The following is a 26228-nucleotide window of genomic DNA, read 5'->3' on the forward strand; positions in this document are numbered from 1 at the left end:
GTCGGATGACTCGGTGTTTTCTCTCCGACTTGCTGGAAGGAAGAAATTCAGCTGGTGTCGTCCTCGGACTCAAATTATGCCTTAATATCTCTAATACTGAACTTTCTCGAAGTCTAATAGAGCAAACAAAAAGGTTATATTAAACACGTCACAATCGGGTGGGGAGGGAGCATTATTTACCTGAAGTCTGAGGTCTAAACACAAACCTACGATTTCTTTTCTCCCGTGAGTCACATATTTAACAGGGTTATGAGAGAAACAATGCCACCCTCGTGAATCAACTATGACGTTTGAATTCCCTGAGCCCGTATGTTCTGCGCCGACAGTATTTAAGCATTTCAGTCTTATGTTCTTACTGTCTTGTGGACTAGAACTGAGCTTTCACAGTGAGTAATTTTACCATGAGTTTCGTTTCCGGCTTTTTAGGAAGCTGGATGACGATGCGAATGTATGTGAATCTAAGGCTACGGTGACGTGATTGAATCATATGAATGCCGGTCAATTCATCTGACACCCACACCATGGCAGTGGGGCATCGCCTCGTCACTGGCTGAACCAGCTTCTAAAATGCTTGCGTCGAATATTTGGCCGTTTCCCTCCCTTCGGTGTTAACGGGAGTTACAATTTTCCTTTGATAAAATAATAAAGGTAATCATTCAGCTATAGCACCCTTTCGGTGCCTAGCTGCCATGCCACCCAAAGGGAGCACAAGGGCTGGGATACTGTCAGGTTGCCTAGGCAGGAGTTCCCTTCGATACAAATACCGTTTCGTGTTTAACTTGATATTATATCCGGGATACTACAGTTTATTTCTTTAACGAAACTAATCATTTGTAGGATTGACGAAAACCCCAGGACAATGTGTCGCCGGTTACTTCCTTGGAGCTCAAGCTAGGCGCAGTTCCTGAGTTTCAATCAACCCTGTGTTCCATTGAAAGAATATCGCAAAGAAGAGATCCAGCTGATCTTTCCATTAAAATAGGAGTGAGTATTTCGTCACTTGAATCCAACTTAATGTTCAACTAGAACGTAAGGGTGATGGAAACTCAGGGACTGCGTTTATTTGGTGGGCCCCGAGAGGGTCGAAGTTGAGAAACGGACTGTCTTTTTACTGGATCCAAAAATCCCGCACATTTTCGTGTACCTTCTTAGTTGCCTGCTTCTCTCTCATTTGGAACCGATTTCTCCAGCTGCAAGTAGTTGCTAATATTAAGGGTTCGTGGTATTGTGAAGATCCAAAACTTATTCTACTATTGTGTGGATGACCACTAGTGACGTGTTTGCAAAACGTCCATGGAGCCGTTCTGCGGCAACATCATACTTAGTATTGGATGGTTGCCTTCAAACCCCAAATGTGCATTCTGACTGTCTTTACCCCTCTTAACTGCTCATATTCTAGAAAAGTCGAATGTCATTCGCCCAGAATGGTGTTCGGCTTTATGAGGAGTGCGAAATATACCAGCTCAGACTGTCCAACGTGAGTAGCGTGCATTCACCAAAACTATTGTCTGAAGCAAGTTCTCTGTGTTTCGGGTCATGCCTGTCCTAAGGGTGGATGTTGCCTAAGAGAACCTACTTTGGATTCTGAAGCAGGCATATGCGTTTGCTTATTGCCTTTGCCAACTAGCTTAGACTGGTATGCAATTGTCCCATCGGGGGTCGAATCTGAAGAAACTTAGTAGGAGCGGATGCTACTACACACGACGGTCGTTACTGGAGGAAGATGCTTGAAGAGAAGTTGAAAGTAACCACTTCTAGGAGGTAACCTCTGCTAAGGGTGTTTTACTGCGTGCTATACTCAGCTGCATTACTCGTTTGGTAAATTGTGGTACTGGTGAACAACCCTCGATGAGGCCTCGAACATTCAGCCGGAAATTCAGGCTGCACTTCAGCTTTACTCTATTTGCTGTGGCGGCTTCCAAAGTCAACGAATTGATTAATACCTAATTGCTGTAAAATCAGTCTGCGAATTCCGTAGCTTACGCGGAGTGGCGATTTGGAGTGTTCAGAGAATGATCTTCCTTCAGGGCCTAATTGGTCACAAAAAGCTAAGTACTCTGGAAGAGGAGGCAACTGAAAATTCACTAGGAAGTGGTCAGTTGTTGTTGGGTGCGAATTTACTGACCGGATGGTGCGTGGTTCGAATCCGACCTCTCGACTTCCCCCGTCTAGGCTTGGGTAACCTGGTAGTATCCCAGCCCTTGTGATTCCTTTGTGCTGCATGGCAGTTACGCATCGAAAGTGTGCTACAGTTGAACGACTAATTTTTCTCAGCTGTAGGATTCGTTAAAGCTCGATGCCTGTACCACAGTTAATCATTGTCCCAGCAATTTCGCTGTCCACGTTGATATCAGCACGACACAGTGAGTCAGCTGATCTCAATATGTTATCCATCTCGGGACTGCACTAAGGCTTCGGTGGACTGTAGCCGATCCCACTCCGAGCACTTTCCACTCACGGTAGGATTGCTGTGCTTACGTCTGCACCGTAGGTACTCGAGGCGAACGGCGCCTTCCTACGCAAAAATCAAGTAGTGGAAGCCTGAAGATGCACCTCAGTAGTTTCTCTACGCCGTGCAAGCAAGCTCGTAGATAAGGTCTTGATGCTCCAATGAATGCAGGATAATCGTGCAAAATGAACTCACCAAACAGCCTATTGTGATAGGGGGCGATTTGTCAGTGGACTTAACACGCACATTGATGTCTGTCTGTATCTTTCACGAGAATTAACCGGTGCGCGCACCCCAAACACCTCACTGTGTCTCTGGTGCCTCAAACACCCGAGGGTTCCCCGGTGGCAAGCGTCTCCAAAGCGTGTATTGAAAATCGGCTTTGAGCATAAATGCATGCAGGTCTATAACTAAGGTCAGCTAGTATTGCCAGATCCATTTTGGCAGACGTCTGTAACTTGGCTGCTCTCTGACTGGCTTGACAACTGCGTGCAAGAACGGGATACCTTAAAAGTAGTCGACAATCCCATCTGTTGTCCAAACAAGACACAGGTGACACGAGCGATTCGTCTGTGACCGTCACACAGCAGATTTGACGAAAGCGTAACTTACAACACTGAAATCGGCAACTGGTTTTGTCTGGCACCGGGGCACCGAGTAAGTATTGTGACGCTGTACGGGGAACGTGAGTACAGACAGTCACGGAAAGAAGAACATGTTCTGTAGCTTGTGGCAAAACATCGAATTTACTTGGATCACTTACCCAAGTTTCAGAGATGCAACGGAAGTCAGTCACTGAAGAGATTATCTACAAGAGCATCTCACTGGCCCGAATAGTGGTCGGGGAGCTGTAGGTGTAGTTTCCTAGGTGTTCGGCTGCATACCTACAGATGAGATCTCCAAAGAAGTAAGTGTGAAGCATAACAGGGGAAATGTTGAGATAACCAATAATAAACATGAGAGGCGTCAGAAGGTCCTTATTCTCGATTATCCACCTTGCTGCACCCAGACGATAAGGCGACTGGGCAGATTACACCACTAACGGCCGATATGGCGTGAAGTTATTTTATTAGCGAAGTCCATGGTTGCCTGTGAGCTGAGCTACTGTCAGGACACCCAAACGTAGACAGGAACTATCAGCCGAAGCCTTCGACACAAAACTTTGAATATAATCCAATAGCGTGGGACTACTATAGTAGTTCATGTTTTATTGAACTAATTGCCACACTTATTCTAGCCCCCACCCCTAGAATGCTGTTTTTCAGACTTCTGTGCACTGACCTACCTGGTGGGAAAGACTGTTAATTCCGCATGGACATTCTCCAGCACATCTGAGTGGGTCACTGAGGCACAAAATCCGCCCCACCAAGATAAGTCCAGTGTGTTCACGACGGAGATAGGAAGTGAGGCAGTGAGAATGTCAGACAGTGGAAAAATACGCGCAAATAAATCCACTGGTCTGTGAGTTAAACCTATACTGGTATCATTAAATCGGAAATATTTGTAGATTAGGAAAAGTGGATTGCTTGTCATTACCTTGCAGAACTGTGTGCACCAAAATTGTCGAATACAGACTCACATGCTTAATGCGGCCCGATGAACGCCATTGATGTTACTACAAACAGTTACAGGGGTTCACCATTACTTTGTTGCAGCATAGTTAGTAAAATATGATTTTCGTCATAAAGTTCGAATGCTCTCAAAGGAGTCTGTATCTCGGAGGCATGTTTTTGCAACGCGACGAAATTAAGTCGTTGGGTTTAGATATCCGCTAAAGAAGTACCCATCATGACAGTCATATTTCAGACTTCCGTATCTGCTGCTGATTCGCGGCGCTGAAGCTTAATGCTCTTCAGGATTTGCATGCCACCAGGCCAAGTGCTAGGCATCTGTCAGTTAGCCGCGTACACGTGAAAATGTCCTCAGGTCAAACATTTGTTTTTAAGTGTTCTCAAAATTCCATCGTCAATGATCAACAAGGGCAGGTGACGCTGGGTGCTAATCTGTCGTGTCACACGGTGTCTCCGCAAAGCGAACATAAGATGATGCTACTGTCGGGTTATGCTGAATAACCTGCTTTCAGGCGTTGGCAAGTCCATCAGTCCGGCTTGAACTAACTTTCACCGCCGGTCCATCAGGGCCCTGTTATGCATCACACAGTATAAAGAGAAAAGTAAATAGCGTAACATACAAACCGTTCGAGAGATTGGGGTGAAACTAGATACTACACAAGCTACTGAAATCACACAGATTCAGAAAAAAACTACAAAGGTTTAACACATGCACCACGTCTTGGTACCATACTAGGTATTTTGGCATTAAGCTCAATCCTGATCACACTATTGTGGGAAGGTTCATCGACGAGTTTTGGTTAGCACCGAAATCGTTTGTTTTACACGATAAGAACAAATCGGCTCGTTGATTTTTTATAACTACACTTTCTGCCTGTGAGGCTTGAAATTGAAGACGCTAATAAAGAAAGATTGTTTTTATAACCTGTGTAATCAGGCAGAGCAAGGGCAGTTAATCTGCTGCCAACCTCAGCACACTTTGCGCTATATGGTTGCTTTACTCCGTGGCCTTTACTCCTTTCTGGCCAGGGAGGCTGAAGAAAATTCGTGGCGACAAAAACCAGGGGATAGAACTTCATTGCTGATACACCAAACGTACCTATGACAGCCTGGTGAATATGCGAAGTATTGGAAATTTTTTTATATCCTGAAAAAATTGTTGACAATATCAGAAATTATTTAGACATCCATTAGGTGTGTATAGAATACGTTCGAGAGACACTCAAAAGGAACCAACATCGTCTGAAACACTCCTTCTTGGAAGAATCACCAGCTGATCTCCACCTCAAGAACGCATTCCTGAAACCGGACTGATTTACTATTTAGGCCATAGTCAACGGTATTCTAGACGCTAGTTTATACAATACAATAGTAACCTTTTGATTCAGTGGACAGTGCATTTAGATTCTGTGCTACAAAATAGACGTATATTCCCAACGGTTTCTTGACCAATACTTTGAAATCGCTTTGGTAACGGTTGCGACAAAAAACTGATTGGTGCACTTTCGCTTTCCCTGTCACTGTAATGTTGGGTCTCCTGCCCAACACAGCTAAACTTTCGGTACATGAATCTGGTAAAACCATGAGATTTTAGTAACATGGACACCCAGAAAAAGTGTGATTTCTCCTCCTGCCTGAATTGCGAGCAGACACGTGGACGCATACTTCTTGGCCTGCTGAGATACACAAACGTCAGAATGAGCACTGTCTTACACAAAGGCATTCAGCGTAACAAATCGTAGACAAATTTCGAATCTTTTCGAATAGGTTACAGGCGGCTGACTAGTCGTAGTTCTAAATCAACAGTCTTGAAAACACCAAAGATTTCACTACCTAAAGCGTTCGACCAATTTCATGGACACGCACTAGGTTAGGACAGGATATTACGATCATATGATGCAGTGAGGATATTGACGATCGACAGTATATTTTGTGTCAACCTGAAACAAGCGTCTGCAATTCACGCGAAAAGATAAGGCTACCTTTGAAATACGGACAAATAATAAACTAAGAGGACAAAAATACGCTTGTTCTACTCCTTAATGACGAGAGATATGAGAGGAATGCGAATAATCTGTGGCTGCTTCCATAACTGCTTGCAAGAATAATTCGATTTCTTGGTCTAATCAGATGACTGTTGGTGCAGATCGAGGGATGCGCGAACTTCCGTACTGCGACAATTGTTGACATTGATCACGGGATGCACTGGGATCCGACAATAATGAAGCGAGTGTGTGATAATCAGTGATTGTGTTTAAGTGGAAAATAGGAGGGTCGGAGAGGCGGATGAAAGTTTATCCGACGTCAATCAAAGGCACAGAATGAGCCACATCGGCAGTCAAGAACAGTCAAGATGTCGGTGCAGGTAGACGCTGGGTAAGGTTTATCCGTCGCCGTCTTTAGTTTCTCCTGGAATAGAGCGGATTTAGGAACATTTATCACACACATACTTTAAACTTTGTGACAACTATTGACACGTACAAATGTCGTTCAAAATGGTTGAATCGAAATGACAGCTCAGCAGACCACTTTTAACAAACCTGATTGGATACTTATTCAGACTGTTGCTTGTGTATGACTTAAACAATGCAAAACATATCTGAAGGATAAAATATGTCGGGTATATAACGTCACACGTTGCCTTTCGAAGAAACAAACGGAAATCGAGGACAACTCTACAACGAGGTAATGCATCCAACATACACCCAACAACATGCTACATGAAGTGTTTACGTTCGATGTAAGAAATGCCTTTAGAGAATTTTACAGGATGCAGCAACTTCACCACTTAAGAAACATTCTAGAGATCTAGCGGTTTACAAAATTTTTGACTTCAAAGTTAGAACGGGAACAAGCAAATACACTATTGCCACAAAACTGTTGGGTAATATCTAGCTGTTGGATAAGAGTTATCAAATTTCTTTTGCTTGACACGACAACAGCTGCCCCTGTTGTAGAAAATTTTGCAGGAAACCTCAAACTTGCTTTTGAATTCTCACAGCCATCAGTCACCCGTCAGGACGTTTTCTTCAATGAGTAAACTTTTTATAGGGAAAATAAGTGACCTGCTTCTGATGGATCTAGCAATTTCATGTTTGCTACGCAAGGATTGAATGAATTGAGAATAATGAGGCAAAGTATTTCTGAAATATCCCTGCGATTATGTTGCTTCCACGTTCAAAAATTTGGGGTCCCTGGATTTTTAGGACGAAAAAAAATCTTCCGGGCATTCCCTGATATAGTTTGTGGCAATCATCAGATAATATTGGTCAACTCAAACGTAGATTTTGCGTATTTTAAGCAAAGCCTGTTAATTTTTGTCACGCTTGTGAGGGGGCTTAAAAGAGTTCTGGGTGCGTAGGCATTACACTGTCAACATGGAACCATTTGGTCGTTTTTTAATCTGACGTCAACCAAAACGCCAAAAGACTTGAATAGTTTTCCGTGGTACGTAGCTTCCACACCTGCTACTTTGCATACTTACTTCCTCAAAGATCTATCTGTCGCTGGAGCCGCATGCGGATCAGACATTAAATCCACTTCCATCCTGTCTCGTGAAGTCACCGAGGGGCTAAAATTTATCATTGTTCACCTGGTGTGTGTGACCCCCGCTGTGTCAGGTAGGTGGTGCGGAAGTGGATGTTGTAATTCTACAGAGCAATGCAGAATCATTTATCTGATAGAAGTTGTTCTCGCTAATGATGATTGACGGTTATCGATAGGAGTGACCGGCAGTATGACAAAATTGCATCGAAAAGCCAAGAGCTTGCTACAAGTTATGTACTCATGGTGAGTAGAAAAAGAGCAAAATAAGACCACGATGGACTTCTGCACATTTGGGATAGAAGTAAATGCAACTCTTAGAATTTTGCCCCACAAAACGATACTTTCTGGTGCGAGGTGGGAATTACACCTTCAAATTGCGAGAAGTATGGTCTAACAATGACAAGAAGAGATATATTTTCAGCCGCTGTTTGTCCACCATTTTGGACAGTACCAAAAGAGTTGCGTTCTGCTGCTCCGTACGTGTTTAACCAATGAGTGGCCCCCGAGATGCGTTTACACCTTGACACCCAGAGTAGTCATGATAACTGGAATAATAGTGCAACCCGGAAAAAAATGTTTTACGGATGCCAATGTGAGTGATGTTAGCCTTGATTTCATAGCAGTAATGCACTACCGATAGGTGCATTCACGATTAAGTTGCTTAGAATCTGATTGTCATAGAATATAGACTTATTTTTGGTCAACCTGAATATCATTCTGAGTGGTTACCAGAGTGGTCTAACGGAAACCTAATCCTAACATTTCTCTTGTTTTTGAAAGTTTGTCAATTCAAAAAATTCATTCAGAATAGTTTTTTGAATGAAAATTAATGTCATTACCTTCTGAATGTTCTTTGCCGGAGCCTTCGTCTTTGTCACCTTCAGTTTCTGAAAAATAGAGTAACTGTTGCTTTTGGAAGGCAAGGGGATGTAAATAAGGGTGCTCCGGGGTGCTCTGTATATGCCGCAAAATCTACTGGCGCATCCTTAATGTACTTGCTCACGTTACCCCCTAAATACGTCACGTTGTACGAGTGAGTGTAGAGAAAATAGGTACTTGATATGCGTTGTTTGTCCTTCAGCCGCCGCCTAACAAACCGATTAAAGCGTGGTTTAACCCTAGTCTGTTTGGGAATGCGTTGTATGTAGCCAATGATATATATATATATATATATATATATGACAAATTTTCCGAAACTGATAATGTGCTGAAAAGCCAAGAAGCACCGTAGAGATTTTTCATCCTTGTTGAGAATCGTCAGCGGCGCGTATCTAATGAAACTTATAGACTTTCAAAACTGCGACCTTTCAGCCTGTAGTTGGACACTTGAGAGTTTGGCCATGAGTGGCTGACCAGGCTGATCTCACTTAGACAGGACACACTGCAACCCACCTTTCAATCACGGAAACCACATCACCTGGTCACACATTGGCTGCTCGCGTGACGACTTCTCAGAAGGAAGTTCCACCCATCTTGTGAAATTATTCTTACTCTGGGCTGCTTATTTACTGATGATACTGTGACGGGGTTTGGTAATGTTCGCTGGATTTTCTGTTCTGTCAATTTTCTACCTGTGAGTATGCAATATTCGGTCGGAAGTTCAAAACTGCACACTGCTGATGACCCCCAAAAGGAACGAAGAAGCTGTCCTTCCACGCAGTTCGGCATAGACTGGTTTAATTAACAGGCCGATACATCCAATTAGCACCCTAGAATTTACATGTAGATACAGTATTCGCCACACTAATCTGTATGCCAATCCACATTTATTACGCACCTGTAAGAATGTGCCCTTAACGAACATCTCTTTGCAAAGCCCTATAGGTGGTTAAATTCCTGGTGACCAAGTTTAATGTAGCGACATTTAGAGTCGCCCGCTGAGCGGCACTTGACGTACGCGCGCTACCGAGTTTTCATAAAAATAATAGACTTTCCTGTGGGATATAGCAGAAGATACTTTCAGATAATAATGACTTTTGAACATAGGATATAAAATACCCTTCTTTCGTAGACAAAGCTGGTTAATTCTCATAGGCGGCTTCCTAAACAAATCCATTGACCGACGACTGATTTAGCCGTGATGGTGATCGGTAAGTGCTCTAGTGCTGAATGCGCCAGTCATTCATCCAGATCCCAAACTTACGGAACATGTAATCGAGGTTATCCATGGTGGATCAATCTCCAAAACAGATTAAGTCTCAATGGTGGCGTTCTATTTTAAGGAAGATCGCTGAAATGTTAATTTTAATGATTAGGTTGACACTCAACTCAACAGGTGCACGAAATCGCCAACAGTCGAGGAGGATACTTCTTCCCGAACAGTATTATTGTCCCGCAACCCAGTTGGCACCTTTGACGAAAAGTTCATGTTACTTTGAGTGAAGGTTGAAGGCAGTGTGGAGATAAAACAGTTACTGTTCAGTTATTCATTTTATCCAGACCATGTATTAAAAACAGTTGGTGGGGCTTTGTAACCTTAGATTACGAAGAGCCAATTTATGGTGGTCCTCTAGATCAGTCAATAGACGCAAATGTTCAGGCTTACCACTATGAGTTTCTTCTTCTGGGGGCTGCTCCGGGTTTTCCTTGGGTTCTCCATCTCCCTCTACAGCGTATTCGACGTTTTCTGAATGAAAGAGAGGTAGATTTGAGGACGAGAGTTATCCTTTTAGAAAACAAGAAATGATCACGTATTCAAAGGCGACTTTAGCGCCAGAAACAAATGTGTCACCCGCAATGGTGAAAGAATAAAATGAAAAAAAATTGTCCTGGGCTTCCCTGAATTTTTATGACACCGGCAGCTTGACTGGAAATCAGATATATACCCAATCCGGGAAGGAAAATAGGACCAAAAGTTATATCCATCACTGAATAAGGTTATTATTTTACTCATTTCACAATTATTCTGTTAGTTTATCTAGTTTTACGCTAACCACAAAGCGAGTATGGAAGATAACAGACTGAAACCAATGGTCATTACCTAGCAAACGTGACCAAGCAGCATCAACTAGTGACTGTCATATTTTGCCTGTTGTTAGGTAGTAGGTACAGAGGCTTGTTTTTATGTAAAAAAAGATTATTTGGTGTGATGGTGATTGTGTCTGCCACGAATGAACCGATTTTCAAAGCAAATGAAATGCGATCACAAAAAATCGACTGTTCTCACCTAGCATAGCGTGCTTAACGACGTTGTTATTTGGTTTCCTACCATCAATCCATAGTGCTGCTAGTCATTTGTGGAGGTCGATTTGTGTATGATCTGAAGATTATGGGGAAGGGGACGTTATTCCTACCCCTACACCTTAGGCAAGTGGCATTTATTCGGTCATGATTTAATTGTATCAGAAAGTCACATTCGAATTTGAAACAATCCGCACCAGTTGTTTTCAATAATGTGGTGACCTGAGGCCTATTTTTGGGGTTTCTATCTCATTAGAGGCAATGCCAGTGGTAACAGTTTGTGGCCTTTGAATGCATTATATAACATTTATTAATGCCTTACCAGTGGGTGATTTAACCACTTTCTCAACTCATGGATTAACGTAACCATAACATCCGGAAGTTGTGCATGTTTGAATGGTATATATTCAGGGACTCTGTTAATGCTGTATTTGCTGCGCCGTAATCACAAGACCCGATGAGGCGCAAAGCTGCCTCATATTTCTCATGGTCTTATCACCTCATGTGACACGAGGGATTTGGGCTTTAGGGTGAAATTACTTAGGCGAAAAGGCGAATAAAATTTCAAGGAAAGCGCGTTTTGCAAAGCCATTTTTGCGTCCCTTACTAAGTAGAAGATAACATGACCTGGTTTCGAACACTATGTTTAGGTCTGCACTTGGATTGCATTGTAGTGCTCATATCCCGAAAAGTTCCTTTGATTTACGGCTGATGTATCATACAAGTTATGTATCAGCTACAAAAATGAAACACCAGTACATGCAACGGTCTGTTCTGGTTGTCATTGGAATTATATATTTCCCCATTTATAGGATGTATGAGTGCTTCCGTTGCTGCGTCTGTGCTCGGTTTATAACGGTTTATAACCATATTTGATAAATAGATACGAGAGACACTCTACATCACCAAACAGCATACTATTTTTTTTCGGTTTTTCGGTTTTCACGACCCTTTGGCCATACTTTGATATTTTGATGAATTTACGGGATATTGGAGTTGTGGTAGCGAAGAAGGAAGACGACACAAATGACGATTTTTTGACGAGGCCTGGAGGAGTTGCGCAGCAAGATGACGGTGATATCAAGCCCAGTAGCTATGAAAATTAGGTTTCAAATATGAGATCGTGTGCCTGAGTGGCAAGGCTAGAACAGTGAAGATACAATCATAAAACAGAAGCGACCGACTTCCATCCATCATCCGAATCAACCTAATACTTGTGAACATTGTCAGAATTTTCAGTTATCCGTATTTTGCAAACAACCGATTTCAAGAATTTTACAAACGGATATAAACTAAGGTTGGAATGGCAGATTGAGGCACCAGAAAAATTAAGAAGGGTGCCTCAATAGCTAACGGGCTTGACATGTTTGGGCCAAATGATAAGTTTATCGTTGCGCCTGACGTATTCAATGTAGGAATTGAAACCTTCTTGTCAACTTGCGTGGTCGGTGGTGTTAGCCGCGTGATGATCGATGCAGGATAAAAACCAGTCAATCAGTCGGAAGGAGCATTTGGTAATTTTATGGGTTTTAGACCGAGTTTGGTGACCTAACATATCAGAGATCATTAATCCTCCTGATGATCGTGCAGAATACACAGGCTACTGAAAGTCGCATTCACCCAAGTAGTCGACGCAGAAGCATCCAATTGGTTGACACTCTTAAGGCAGCCGGTAGCGTCGGAGAAACCTTGCATTGACAACAAGAAAACAGTGTAATTATAGAATCAAATAAGCATTCTCAGCGGTAAACGAGACTAAAGTGTGGCGGACGAACAACCAAGGGAATGCGCGCTGTGTATAGGTAATCATGGATTGCTTGGCGGCCACTGATACAAATTCATTGTAAACAGTTTTGAAGGAGAACTATAAAACGCACCTTGACATATCCTGTCGAGTTGCCAACATTTTTACTGGAACACCATAAAAATACTTTGAAATTTAATTATTTTTACAGCGATTTTGGAAAAGGTTTCTAGAGGTGGGAAGTTTGCTTCTTATACAGACCCGGCTCCGTGATATAAAAGCTGTCACAGAATTAAAGCAGTTTACCCAGTTCATTAATCATTCAGCCAATTCACGAAAATATTTTCCAAAAGGTCATCCCTATGTACGTGGGTTTGGTAAACCGTCGGTCAGGTGGATTGTTAGAGTGGGCCTCTATTACTATCACCCGTCAGAACAGTAACGCTCGGTTTCATAACCAACGAGGTGGTTTAAACCAGCTTTTTTGTATCCATAACTGTGTCATCGCTTCCAGGATATCTTCATTACTCATCTAAGTCTGAATTATTTTACTCCAACCACCGAATGATTGAGTACCAGGTGCAAGTTGTTAACCTTCAGATGTTTTCGCGTCACAGTTTCTTGTCACAGCTTAGGCTGAAGACATAACTTGACGCCCATAATCTCGAGGTGCACCGATGTTTTCATTTCAATGATTAATCAGTGGTGCTTGCTTGTTTGTTCACACCCGTTAAAATGTCAGAATCGCGGTTCGCACAGGTGGCGTGGTTGGGTTAGATGACATGTCGGTTTTGTCGGGGAGATTGGTACTCACACACAAGTAACAACCAGCACTAAATTATTACAAGTGGCAATCAATAGAAATGATTGTGTCTTTCTATGAGGTTAGCTGTTAGCGCAAATCGATGAGAAGCAATTGAAGTCTGCAGCGTCAAACAACAAGGTCAACTTTAAAAAAAATCTGAATTGGCATGGCTCCAAGATGAAAGTCGGCAGTCAACAGATCATTCGAACAAAGAGGTGAGGTAATATTCAAATTTATACATAGCACTACACACACCAACTTCACCAACATCGTGCTTCTAGTGTGTTTAAGATGGTTTCGATATCACCGAGGTCTAGGATATCAGGGACTGATTTTTCCTCCACAACGGTTACGATCAGCCCTTCTGGTTAGCTGGAAAGACATAGTCTACGGTTATTATATGTATAAATTTGTGTGTAACTGTATTTGAATGTATGCCTTGTATGTATGAACTCCACTCTTACTTAGAATGCTGGTGTGCATCCTTCCCCTAGATTGTCAGACAGATCACCAGACAGTGGTGTGTTTGTCTTGTGAGTGTGACAGTCATACCGTCTGAACTGCGGTGGACTGAATCCTGATTAACTATAGTAAGTGGGGACAATCACAATGAGCAAAAGATCATCCTAGTTGATTCGTCCGACAAATTGGTCCATAGACATTAGCAGGTATAGCAGGCATGTACAAGAGGCACCGGTGGGTTTTTTAGTTTGCCTGCAATCCTCGTAGCAGGAAAGCCCAACATCGACATAAGTGCGGCCCGTTATATTCAACGAAGAGCAGGCGCAGTGAGACAATGAAAAATATGGTCAGTTTTTTTAAATAAAGAAAGGGGTCATAAGTTTTTAAACCATAAGGAGCAAACCTCAAATTCCATTCCATATCAGCTTCCAATCCAGAGAAGCTGATTTCACCTCTACGACAAACAGGTCGCTAGTGAAATCCAGTAGTGCATTCTTGAGTGTAATCCAAATGTGGAATGCAATTTTTTGTTAGAATGCCAATTTTCTACCCAAACACCGGATACTGTTGTCCTCAAGCGGATTATCTCAACCAATCAGTATGTTGGGAGGTATCCTGTATTCTAGTGTGACTTTCGGACAGCAATGGAGAAAAATTCGAGTGCCTGACGGCTTCTGTGATGCCATAAAACTATATTTAACTCTCAAATAAGGTGTGAGGCTCAGAAAAACCCTCCTGTTTTAAGCGCAGTGCATTCCGCTGGAAAAACGCCAACGTCCCGTTTAACTTTCCTTTGTGGTTCTATGTGCATTGCAGGCTGTTTTATACGCAAGAACGCAACTTGACAAACAAAACCTCGTACACTTTCTATCTTTTGAGAAAAGCCCTGTCGTAATACTTGGGATTAATCATGGTCTGTCAGAAATGAAATTTCAGAATACTTCGCCGAGCAAACCAAAAGCAACAGTATTTGTTTTATACTTTTCGTGCTTTCAAGCGCTTGCAGACGTGTAAACGGGGATTTTGTAGAGACTCGATGGAAAACATGCAAAAATAAGTTGAACTGCCAAGTGCTCTGTTACTTCTGATATGAAACTCGTTTCCCTTAGAACATATTATGAATGAATTAGGGGTTTTCATCTGGCCAGAATAAGAGTTCATCTGAACACGACTTCAAATCCTGGCGCATTTTATTGGTGTGGACAGTCAATAACTTGATACTTGTCTCCTGAATGATCAGATCTAATTGAATGTTGATCTGTAATCAAGAGTCAGACAAGTCTGCAGCTGGAAAACGAATATCAAAACCCTCATTAGATGACCATAGAAGCTAAGCTTTGCAGAGATACCAACTCGCAAATTACCGAGTACACAAGAATATTTGTAAGTATATTGCACTTGAGATTTATAGGTGAATTGTTTGACCATACATTTTGTTTTGCTGGTTGGCTTATCACTTTAGTGTGAACAGTCTTAAGATTTTCACGACTTTTTCTGTTATTCTAATCCTTATGAAGTTTATGGGCTTACCTGCGGCTTCCCGTCACACGTGAACGGAGCCGTAGTAGCGGTTGCACAACGGAGAGTGAACTTCCACTGCTAGAATTAGAAGTTACCACGTGTATTCTGCAACCCCATAAACAAGCATCCATTGTGCTTTCTCCTTAGTTAATAATCAAATTAGATTTCAGTTAACACTCCAAACTGAGCGGCAAATCACATTAAGGACTAGCATCCACTGTCAGTGGACATCACTTTTGTCTCGTTAAATTTATCATTCAAGAACCACAGAATCTAACAGGAAACATTAAAAGCTTGGCTTCTGAATTTTGGCGTGATTTTGAATTCTCAGTATTACTTCCCAAACTTAGGATGAGTTAAACGCTATACCATCTCAACTGGAGCATAGTGCTTTTAAATGCATTGTCTCCAAAGCCACACATTAAATATCATGGAGAACCAACTTGCAACAAACTGAATCTGTTATTCTGTCACTACGGAAGAAGCTTGAGAAACAAGCTATTCTAGAGTACTTTGAACATAGGTTTTTACACTTGAAAATTCAGAACTTAGCAGGAGGTGAAGGAAGGGAATGCCCGAACGGGATTAAAACAACATTTTATTTGACCATATAAACTGCCGCGTGATGTGGAATACGCTGAAGCAGCACTATAAGAGCAGTTTTGAGCCTTTCTCGCCTAGCGATGACTTGCCATGATCGGTTTTCATATATCCAGCCAGCTCAATCCCTTTGAGCTTTACCATGTTGTCGGCGTTAAGCAGTGTCACAAGAAATATAGCGAGCTAAAATCTTCACTCAAGCAGTAACCTTGTCTAACTGTTACATTTTAGCTTGAAAAATTCTGATTTGTAAGGGGCAGCCGAGACCAAATCTGCACTCAAAGCCCTATGCTTTTGCACTTCCACCTAGAAATTGTAGAAGAAAGGGTTTCCAACACTAATGTCGACCTTTATTCTACACGGCTCTTATCCACCTGATGTCCGACCTCTGACGCCACTGTTTATCTACAATGCTCTGTATTTATACTCGCGGAAGTATCAATCATTTAGTTTTATCCTCCATCCTAAACTAAATGAAGATTTCTGGAAACAGTGAGAGAAGTAGCTTTTACGATAGTCAGATAGCTTCTTCAAAGCCATCTCACAACTTGGGCACAGTGACCCAGTTTGGAAGTATGGCTTTCGATTGCTTTATATAGCAGGTGCTACTATCCCCAATCGGTCTTGTTCGGACCCCTTATGGATACTAAGGGATGCCTCAATCAAGTCTGTCGTCGACATTTACACTGAATCTGGTAACAAGGTCTCTGATAATATGGTGGGATACAAATAACTCAGGTTTTTACCCCAACATGTCGTCATTAATGGGAGAATTTGTCTAACGTTCTAACCAGTCTTGATCTCACTACGGATTCCATTAGTACCCTGAAAACTAATAAACAGCACTTCTTTACCAGAGTTTGTGGCTCCAAATTCCAGCTGAAAAAACTGTACAGCCCTAGAAATCTACATACCGCTTTATTTTCCACCCTCCAAAATGTTTTTTTAAATCCTCTGTAATGGCTCTACCTGAAACTACTCTGTTAGCACAGATTGTGCTTTGTTTTCGCCTGACTTTATATTATTACGGGACAAGACATCGTTTGCCACGGTGTTAGACTTACAATTCACAGTATCACTCTTTTACTCTCCAAACTCCTCGGATTTTACCACCTTGACTAGAGTGCACATGGTCCCCTGTGTTACTGTGATGGTTGATGTGAGACGAACGTTAGACGACGTATTCGAGTGGCCATCAGTCACTCCCACGTTGTGTAGTTTCTTACACAGTTTCGTATTCACGTGACTATTGCATTGTCACACATAATCCAGCAGTCCTATGGTGATCTTGGTAACGTTGACGCAAACGTTAGTATTTAGCCTTGGATCAGAGAAGTGCAAAGTTGAAGGCAGCGCGCAGCGCCGCTAAGAAAATCATGCTCTGCAATAATAGTACCATCTTCTGAGGTCATCTTCAGAGTTTCGATATGGAAAGTTTTGATGCTATGTTATTTGTAGCTCACACGTTCGGGTTTCGTTGGAATAGAAGGACAAATGGAAGAGGTAAAATTCTATCAATTAAATAGATATATATATATATTAAAAGTATCGCATTTGTAAAAATAGACAGACTTTCACTTTTATGGAGATAATCATGAGTCCATTGCTTGAATTTGCTTGACAAAGTTGTGTTGGATAGCTGGCGGTTATTGTGTTGGAGTGTAAAGGTGTTGCCCTGGACTTTATAAATGTAGAATTTCACTAAATGCTATCAGTGTAATGAAAAACGGTTGAATAGGAACAAACTTCTCAAAAGTAGTAAGAATTATTACACTGAATTGTTAACATTTACTTCTCTACTTCGGGCATATTTTCCAGGGGAAACACGTATTCATTGTCGTTTTTAGGTTGTCATATTTACTAATAAGCGCCATTGTTTCCTCTAGTGGGTGGTGTATCTGCGAACTAGCGCATCAGCTAATAGAATGTTTCGGCGGATGTTCTTCATTTTTAGGCACGTAGCTAGATGTACCAACGCATTTCTCAGATCTGCACAGATATGGGAAAGGATGGTGCAATACACAGTTGTAAGCACCTGGTCTACCTGATTTCTCTTTCAAATTTGAGGACCATTCATTTTCAGACCTCCCCTAAAACTAAACCCCTGTCGAGAAAATTCCTGCGACAGGAAATTCTATTCAAGCTCAGGATTGCTTCAAGCCTAAGGCATGACTAGAAAGTGCCTTTTTTCGTCCGTACATGACTAATTGTGTGGCCGCTTTGTGCGAAAACGGTATAGGCTGTTTACTTTTGGGTTTTAATTCTGGTAGGTTCCGAGAGCAGCAGCTAACACTGACAGTTGTATACATCTCGAGGTATGAATTTACCAGATACCGCATGCGTGACAACTTACGATGTAAAGAACTATCGAATCTTCCCAGCTCTCTAAAAACACCGTAGGCCTGGATTTTGTAAAACAGTTCCCACTTTTTCATCTTTTGTATGCAAATAAATAATAAAAAATATATAAAATATCCGTTTAAATACAATCAGTTGTAATAGTGGAAAGCTTTTCACGGGCTAACAGCACTATATTATTCTTGTCATATTTTGAACCACTCTACCTTTTCGGTAATTTCACTGATGAAGAGACCTACACATTACATTATACGTATTAAATGATAATCTAGCGATTGCCCACAATCGCGGCTTTTACCACACGTCCCTAATAATCATATACTTTGTATTGCCAGATTTAAGACGTGTCTTACCAGGAGGTCGAGTTTTGCATGCATCTTCTGGGTGTAGTGCGTCGCGACACTGATTCACCCATCCAGGTATTGTCTTGCAAAATAAATATTTCAACATGACACCAGAAGTCCTATTTCTGGTGCAGAAAGCCGGGCCAACTAGCTCGCACACGTGACAAGTCGCATAAGTTTACTGCAATATCTTTACTAATGGTAAACCAGCAGCTCAAGCAAAGTTACTTATTTAGAAGTGAGGGAGCTGAATATTTTGCGGCCCATCAGTCGGTTTACATGATAACTGCTCTACTGAAGGAACTGTCCTTTTCCTGGGGACATATTAAGTCAGTCGTTCTTAGTTACCATGAATGGCCCCAAATTCAATTAATTATTCTTTCAAGTACGTTTAATAGGTCCGTTGTGTTTTAAATGTTTTGCTTGTAGTCGAGCCTATCAAGGCCTTAAACAAGATATGCCTATTTTTTTCATAAAAGCTCACTAGTTACAGAAAGGTCAAATCTCTTCATTACATGAGGAACATCGTAATACCGAACTGGATTTCTTGCTATAATAAAGCTGTTTATCTGTCGATTGTCATATCACTGACGAAATTTTGACCACTAATCTATATTAACCTAACATAGTCAGTCTGAATATTTTACGCGCCGGTGTTTTTCACGTCCAAATTAAGTTTCTGACTGGCAGATGAAAATGTTGGTTATTAGTCAGCATATAGCACTGATTGTTTTTGCTCAGTATGGGCTTCATTTGTGTGTAGGTTCTATAATGCAGATTATCCTTGTGAATGTTTCAGTTGAGACAAACCAATTTATACTACTTATTAATAGCAGTAGCTGGGTTGCGCGTATGGGCGGATGATCAGATGGGACCTGCTCTGTTTGCCGAACAGGCTAACTGACCTGCCAAGGAGGAGACGTCGTAATTGGGCAGTTGAAGACGACATCTGTCAAAGCATTAATATGCTTCCTGGTATGGTGTGGGGATGTTTGCAAGCCAACTAAAAGGCAAACAGACCAACAGACCAACTGTTTCTCTAAATTAATCAGTACGTACGACCATACGCCTTACGGTTTTCGAAATAATCAACTCAGTTTACTTAGAATTATCAAATTATTAAACTGATGCAAATATATTTTCGTCATGGGTACATTCTCTCTGGACTTACATCAGAGAAGGCTGGTGTTGGAATAACTGCATGAAGCAATGAGCTTACTTGTTCACTTGGATGATTAATGCGGCGATATGCGCCGCGGTACAGGACAGAAATGTGCCGTCTACTACCACGCTTGTCGCACTTATCAAAGGAATTGTGGCTGTCTCCCCACATGTCACGATTTGCTCACCCAAATGTGGGACCAGACTAAACACCGTAGGGGTTTTTCTCAAACGTTTTCCAAGGAATACACAAGCAAATAAATTTTCCCAACTTAAAGGACTGAGATCATGCTCTTCCTTAAGGTGAACATCCAATCACCACTGACATCAAAGCTTTGGTCGTGATTTTTAAGGGTGGTTCAAAGTCGCCGGTTATGTGCGATTTGATTAGTCTTCTTATATTGTATCGGTCTCAAATAGGGTGCGTTTTTCCCCAATGAAATAAAGACATCTGTAGCTTTTCTCTCAAGGGAAATTTAAAATTTTCGTTAGCTATTTAAGTTGGCTGAAGTATCATGAGATCTCTTCTCCTTGACCAAGGGGTAAACACGTCCTTTTTCGCTTTTAAATAGTCATCTAGTAGCCTTAACCGGTCATTGAGTAGTTCGGCTGACTGATACATAGTATAACAAATACGTGAATTGCCGTTGAAGCTATGACCACATCTTTTAGTTCATGTTTGCCTATTAAGGCTGTGTGGCTGCCATTTCATAAGATCTGATAGTCTTGTCCATTACACGGAAGGAAAGAGGAGGAATAAAATGGGGACTTGGGCTTCGAATATTCTGCAATCACTTAGCTGAACAATTATCATGTGCCATGTTTGGTTGCTCTTAGATTTGTTTACTTCTGAAAAAGTGCCTCCCTGTTAGGGAGAAAATTTTAGTCTTTAGTTCGGGTTGGTATTTCGCTGACCTAGCGAAAGCGAAACTCTATGGTATAGGAACACAGCTTACCATGCTAAATTGATCAAAGATTCCCAACAATGTAGGCGCTTCTTGTTGGTCAGAAATTGTAACTCAGTTTACGTGATGTCAACCAGGATTAGGGAGTAAGAGAGGCCCGTAGCGGACAATTGTTTTTAATTTTATTGTAGATAACTATCGTTATCCTTCATCCCTAAATATGACACTGCCATCCTCACAGACCAGCCTCTAATCTTGCTTCGGTTTGGGTAACAAAATTGGGACGTTCCTTGAATATACCGTGTGTTGATGCAGCACCCCAATGTGGATTGTTTTTCACGGGCAAAGCTACAGAAGCAACAATGCCTGTTGCACATACAAAATTTAAAGTTCCAAGCCACATATTTATACGGACCCAAAGATCTACCGCTGCACGCATCGGCAGTGCGAAACTTATTGTGAGGAATTTTTTTTCGATATTTTGGCGGAAACCCGAGTACTGTCAGAAGGTGTTATGGGTATTATGATTTTAGAGCTGATTTGGAGACAAAAGTGTGACGTTGTGAGTTGTTCCTTGCTGAGGCGTAATTTGTTTATGCTTGAAAATGGATCTGAAGACACAAATGTCACCATCTACGGAGTTTACAACTTTATACTTTAAGCCCGTTAGCTACTAGTCCCCAATATATATCTCATCAGGATTATGCTACTGGGACATACAGTAGGTGTAAATTCATGACGAATTAGGAGTCCTAACGCCACACTAAATTTCATGCACAATATATGCGGCTACAGGTTCAATGAAATACGGAGTCCAAAAAAGGTCAGTTTTGGGACTTTAGATATTCACAATGCATCTCACTGGAATCCGGCGTCTGAAAATCAGATTGCAGCGAGAACACATACGGACAAACGCTTCAGCGTAGACACTCCTTTTGGGTCATTTGCCAAAGATGCGTGATAAACCTTTCTTGGTGTGTTCTTCATGAGTTTGAAACTGTTAGTGCCGCAGTATAAGGTCAAATTAAGCATAGATTCCAGGGTAACATTTATAAATATATTTAATATAGGCTGTGGTCTCAGGAAATTACTATTTGGGAGGCTGTCTCGCCTGATAATATATATGTTCCGTTGGCACAAAAAAGAACAGATGAACTACCATTGGAGAAGTAAATGACATTCATGTCCTTAAAAATTATCCGTCCGAGACCTATAGTAGATTCTTGGTTTGAGAGATGACTAGCCAAAATTCGGCTAGTTTGCTCATTCTTCTGTGGAGTCTTGATATCTTTCAATAAAAGTAAGTAAGTTCCACCGAATATCAGTGGGGTATGCGTCTCTAGGCTTTGGATACCAGTTAAAACAGGGAGTGGTGCTATCGGGAGATAGCGGTTTAGCAAACACAATGCAATGCTAGTCGCAAACGGATTAAAATAATTACAAGAAACCAAACTTCAAGCTAGAAAATGATATCGAGAGATAGCAGATTCTTTTTGGAAGTTGAATAAAATGAGACAACTCTTCGCTGAACCACCGAGAAGTGCTACCCAGATGTTGTATTCGTGCTGAAACTCATAAGCAGTGCGCAACTCATGAAAATTCAGGGGATTTCGATTTCATCTTTCGTAGTTCGAACACACCCTTTTGGTCATGAGCGCATCAACAGCATTTTGACTAACCCTAATTCAAAAAGTAGCTCACTCATTTTCCCATCACATAATTTACGTCACTTTACTCATTAAGTGGCGACTAATTACGTGGCAGTTCCATTCGCTGAGTGATTCAGCCACCACCCTGACCTGCCTACATTTTTATTGCAGCGTAAAATGCTTTGAGAATTCTCAATGGATTCTCATGGATTGGCTTCATTTACAGGTGGAAATCCCAATAAAAGTTTCTAAACTATTAGCATGACACCTCATTAAACTATACTTTTGCAACAATTCGCACCCAAACGTTGGCGCAAAATTTGCAGAATATGTGATGCACCATCGATCCTCACATGGAACTGCTTTCAGCTGAATTATTTACACCGAAACACACCCAAAGCCTGATAAAGAACACTCCATTGGGAATGTTGAATATGCAATGAAAAATACAGAAGTAAATGTCACTGGGCACGGTGCAGTTTTTGTGAGGAAAAATAAAGAAGAAAGTCGGTTTGTGATTCAGTAAACAGTAAGCAAAAATCTAAGGCAAAAATCTTTTTGAAGCCACTTAACGTTAAACTGGTGAAAATGGGCCTTTGAATATCACACTTTTGCCGTGGGCATTTATACTATGGCGTTTTATACAGCACAACAAATTTTAGTACAGCGCTTTAGGTATACTGGAGCTCACCAGATGAGCGTACATTGAGTTTTGACCCTAGATGCCTTATTGGTAATTTGACCAAGAGAATAGCGCCACTGGAGATGAAGACTACAATTCCGTGCTTTAGTGGGATATATGGAATAATATTTAGTTGTTTAGATGGTTGAGTTATCAGATCATTAACTGTTGATCACGAATTTGTCTTTCCAAGATCGGGCCTTCAAAATAAAACAGTGATTCAGAGACTTTAGCTAAGAAATTCGTGAATTTACCAGACCTCTCTAAAACGATGACTAGTCAGTTGACTGGAAACAATATTTCTGTTGCACAGGTCCATTGTGGATATACGTGATGTTCGTAAGTCTATTCCCCAACTCTGTAGTAGATAACCACATTGGATTCTTCTTGGAGGCCAGTTCATCTGCTTCTTCCATACAAATGTTTGAAAGAAATTGCCGTCCACTAAGGCGCACAGTAATCTGAGCATTGTGTTCATAGAAAATCCGCTTCAGATAACGGTTGTAAAATTATTTGTCGCAGTAAGCAGCAAGTATAAGACAAGACACACTCTGAATGCCGGTGTGCTTTGTTTAATATATTAACATATTATTAATTTGGGTCTGGTGTGCTCATAAAAGAGTAAACAAGCAAGAGTCGGCAGACAATATTTCTGTGGAGTGCAGCGAACGCCATGATGATAATAGCTTCCATAGAGTTGGCGGTCAGCTCATGGTTCAGTTCAATAAATATTTACAGCCTTGTGGGTGTGACAATTTTGGTTAATTTCCAAGATTATTATTCCACAAATACTCTTGGTCACCCGCGTGAATAATTTGCCCTTACTACTATACTGCGAGAACTCTACAATAATTTTGAACAACACAAACGGATATTTTCAACTTGACTGGTGGTGCATAACGAAATATACTCTGCTGTTCACAGTCAATTGAATTTTACTCCAATTTCGTCTGGAATATGTTGTTGGGTTACTATAAGCGACGCTCACTTACTAGAACGCGGATACAACTCCCATAATTTTCCTTTGTTGTTATTAGCTTCTAAAATATTATTCGCTGGATCTTGTTCGATCACATGGGGAGCAATCTGAGATAGACTTCCAGAAAAATGAGGGCTTGGCTGAAAGTGTTGGAACACAAAAATCACACGAACATATATTATTAGGCTTTTTCAGGTTGCTGGAGACACATCATAGGCCTAAGCACTTTACAATGGCAGGCAATGAAAGGACGCTTTTACCCACAAGGAGAAACTTACTTCTGTTCGTTTACGCTGTCATTTCCCGGCACTTAAAATGGTTGTTCATGGGTTCAGCATAGTTGAACAATACATCACTGGCCTACAAAAGCAACATACTGGACCATGTTTAGTCGGCTGTCATTCAGTTTATGTTGAATGTTTGGAGAAAACATGGATAACACAGCCTTTTCAATGTTCCTTACACAAACTAGGAGGCACTGTTACCCAGACTATAGGGAAATTTGTGCTTTTAAGAAGATCAGCCTTTATTCGGCATACTTATTCATCAGTTGTGATGAAACGCCAATAAAACCTTCACATTCTTATTATGGACATTTATTTTATCACTCTCTTACTGATCGGATCAGTCAATCAGTCGACTACACATTATTCTTATTTATTTCAAGTCACATAAGTGTCAATTACGTTATCAAAAGCCAGTTTGATTCCTGATGTTTGCCTGATTTAGTTCAGCTTTTCCTTCTTAGCGGAACGGATCCACAAACGGTACAACATTTTTTGGTAACCTACAATGGTACATATAATTCTACTAAGATTGCAGTGATAACAAATTACTTTATAGAGACTTTGTCATTTTCATCTACACAGCAGCTTTTATCTACTTATAATTATCCTAAAGGCTACTTATCTTGGTGTACTGCTATAATCTATTCTGTTCTGATCAATGTCCGCTACTGGAAGAAGAAATTTATAGGATTAACCTGCTCCTCCATCTTAGGATGAGCTTTGAGGAGTGAGAGTTAAAGACATTGACACTACACAATTTTAATGGCTTGAAATTAGGAAAAAGTCACTCACGTTTTTGTTATGGAACTGCTGCCCCTCACATACGAAATTACGGAAAGCATAAATCCAACGCATGCATCTCATGTCTACTTTGCTGTAATGTCAGCGTTCATACGTGTGATCTTATGCACAAAGATGTCTCGTTTGGCCCATATGCGTTTTAAATGATATGTTTGCACTGTCTAAGATCTAACCTGCTTTTGTTGAGAAAATATGACACGAACATACATTGAGTAGTACAGACAACGTATACTTAGTTACCTTTCGAGGAAGTAAGAATGCTCGTGATGCCCCAGAAGGTATGAGCCCCATGACATACGTTTTACATACTTACTTGAAACGATACTTAAGGCGTAGGATTATGTATAAATTAGGTATAAAAGTAAAAGTGCAAGTTGGAATGGCGTTTTATTTTAGGTGATCCGTATCGAGTTTCTCATGACTGACAAAATGAAACCCAGTGAATTATTTAGCACCAAAAAATTCGATAAGTTACAGATAAGCTAATGCTACACTAAGAATGGTAACGTTTGTTCATTTTGAAACTATGTAAACCCGAATAAATCCTATGAAGTAAGAAGATCGGAGGAACTTAGTGTTTGCTAGAATATCAGCTACTTCTTTTATTCTTTACTTGAGATTATGTTGTTCACAGGCAAACCGAAAAATGGGACACTAATTCTGGCAAATGTGACTAAAATTCATCCTGGGTGTTACCAAAATAAAAGCCGCTTTGTTAACATCCATCTTTCTATATCGCTTACAGATTTGAACGAAACTACACAATGTAGACTTCAAAATTACAACTGGATTATTTCTGAATGATAGCTAATGCATATGCTGAACTAACCGTGGTCGTTCTCCGAATGTTGCGATGTATTGTCTTGATCATCACTTTGTTGATTACTCTCAGCCTTTATGGCGGAACTTTGTTTACACCCCATTGTATCGATATAGACAATATTAACCGGATCGCTGATCCTGTACAGGGTTATTTTCTTCTCTGTATGCAACGCAGCAGGTGAACTTCCCGGTTTCACTTCTGAACACACTTAAACACCGGTTCTTCTGCCTCCCGGTTCATTGATTTACCATGGTATGTTCATTTTAAAACAATGGCTTGTTATTGTCATGGCAACATCGTGTATTTGATTGGTATACCATCTCCGTGGACTATCTGAACAATGATGACAGTAGTAGAAGAA

The 26228-nt window shown here is 41.1% G+C and overlaps 1 protein-coding gene across 1 annotated transcript; it reads right to left on the reverse strand.

Moving 5' to 3' along the window:
• Positions 1 to 5960: 5960 nt before the first annotated feature.
• Positions 5961 to 26115, reverse strand: T265_07768 (hypothetical protein; the record flags this gene model as incomplete). The annotated part of the gene is made up of 4 exons (XM_009173373.1): positions 5961 to 6429; positions 8406 to 8453; positions 10112 to 10192; positions 25874 to 26115. The coding sequence occupies 4 exons, from the start codon at positions 25965 to 25967 to the stop codon at positions 6404 to 6406; spliced, it is 249 nt and encodes an 82-aa protein (XP_009171637.1).
• Between the last annotated feature and the right edge of the window lie 113 nt (positions 26116 to 26228).

Source organism: Opisthorchis viverrini (genome assembly GCF_000715545.1).
Source record: "Opisthorchis viverrini unplaced genomic scaffold opera_v5_183, whole genome shotgun sequence".
Lineage (NCBI taxonomy): Eukaryota > Metazoa > Platyhelminthes > Trematoda > Opisthorchiida > Opisthorchiidae > Opisthorchis > Opisthorchis viverrini.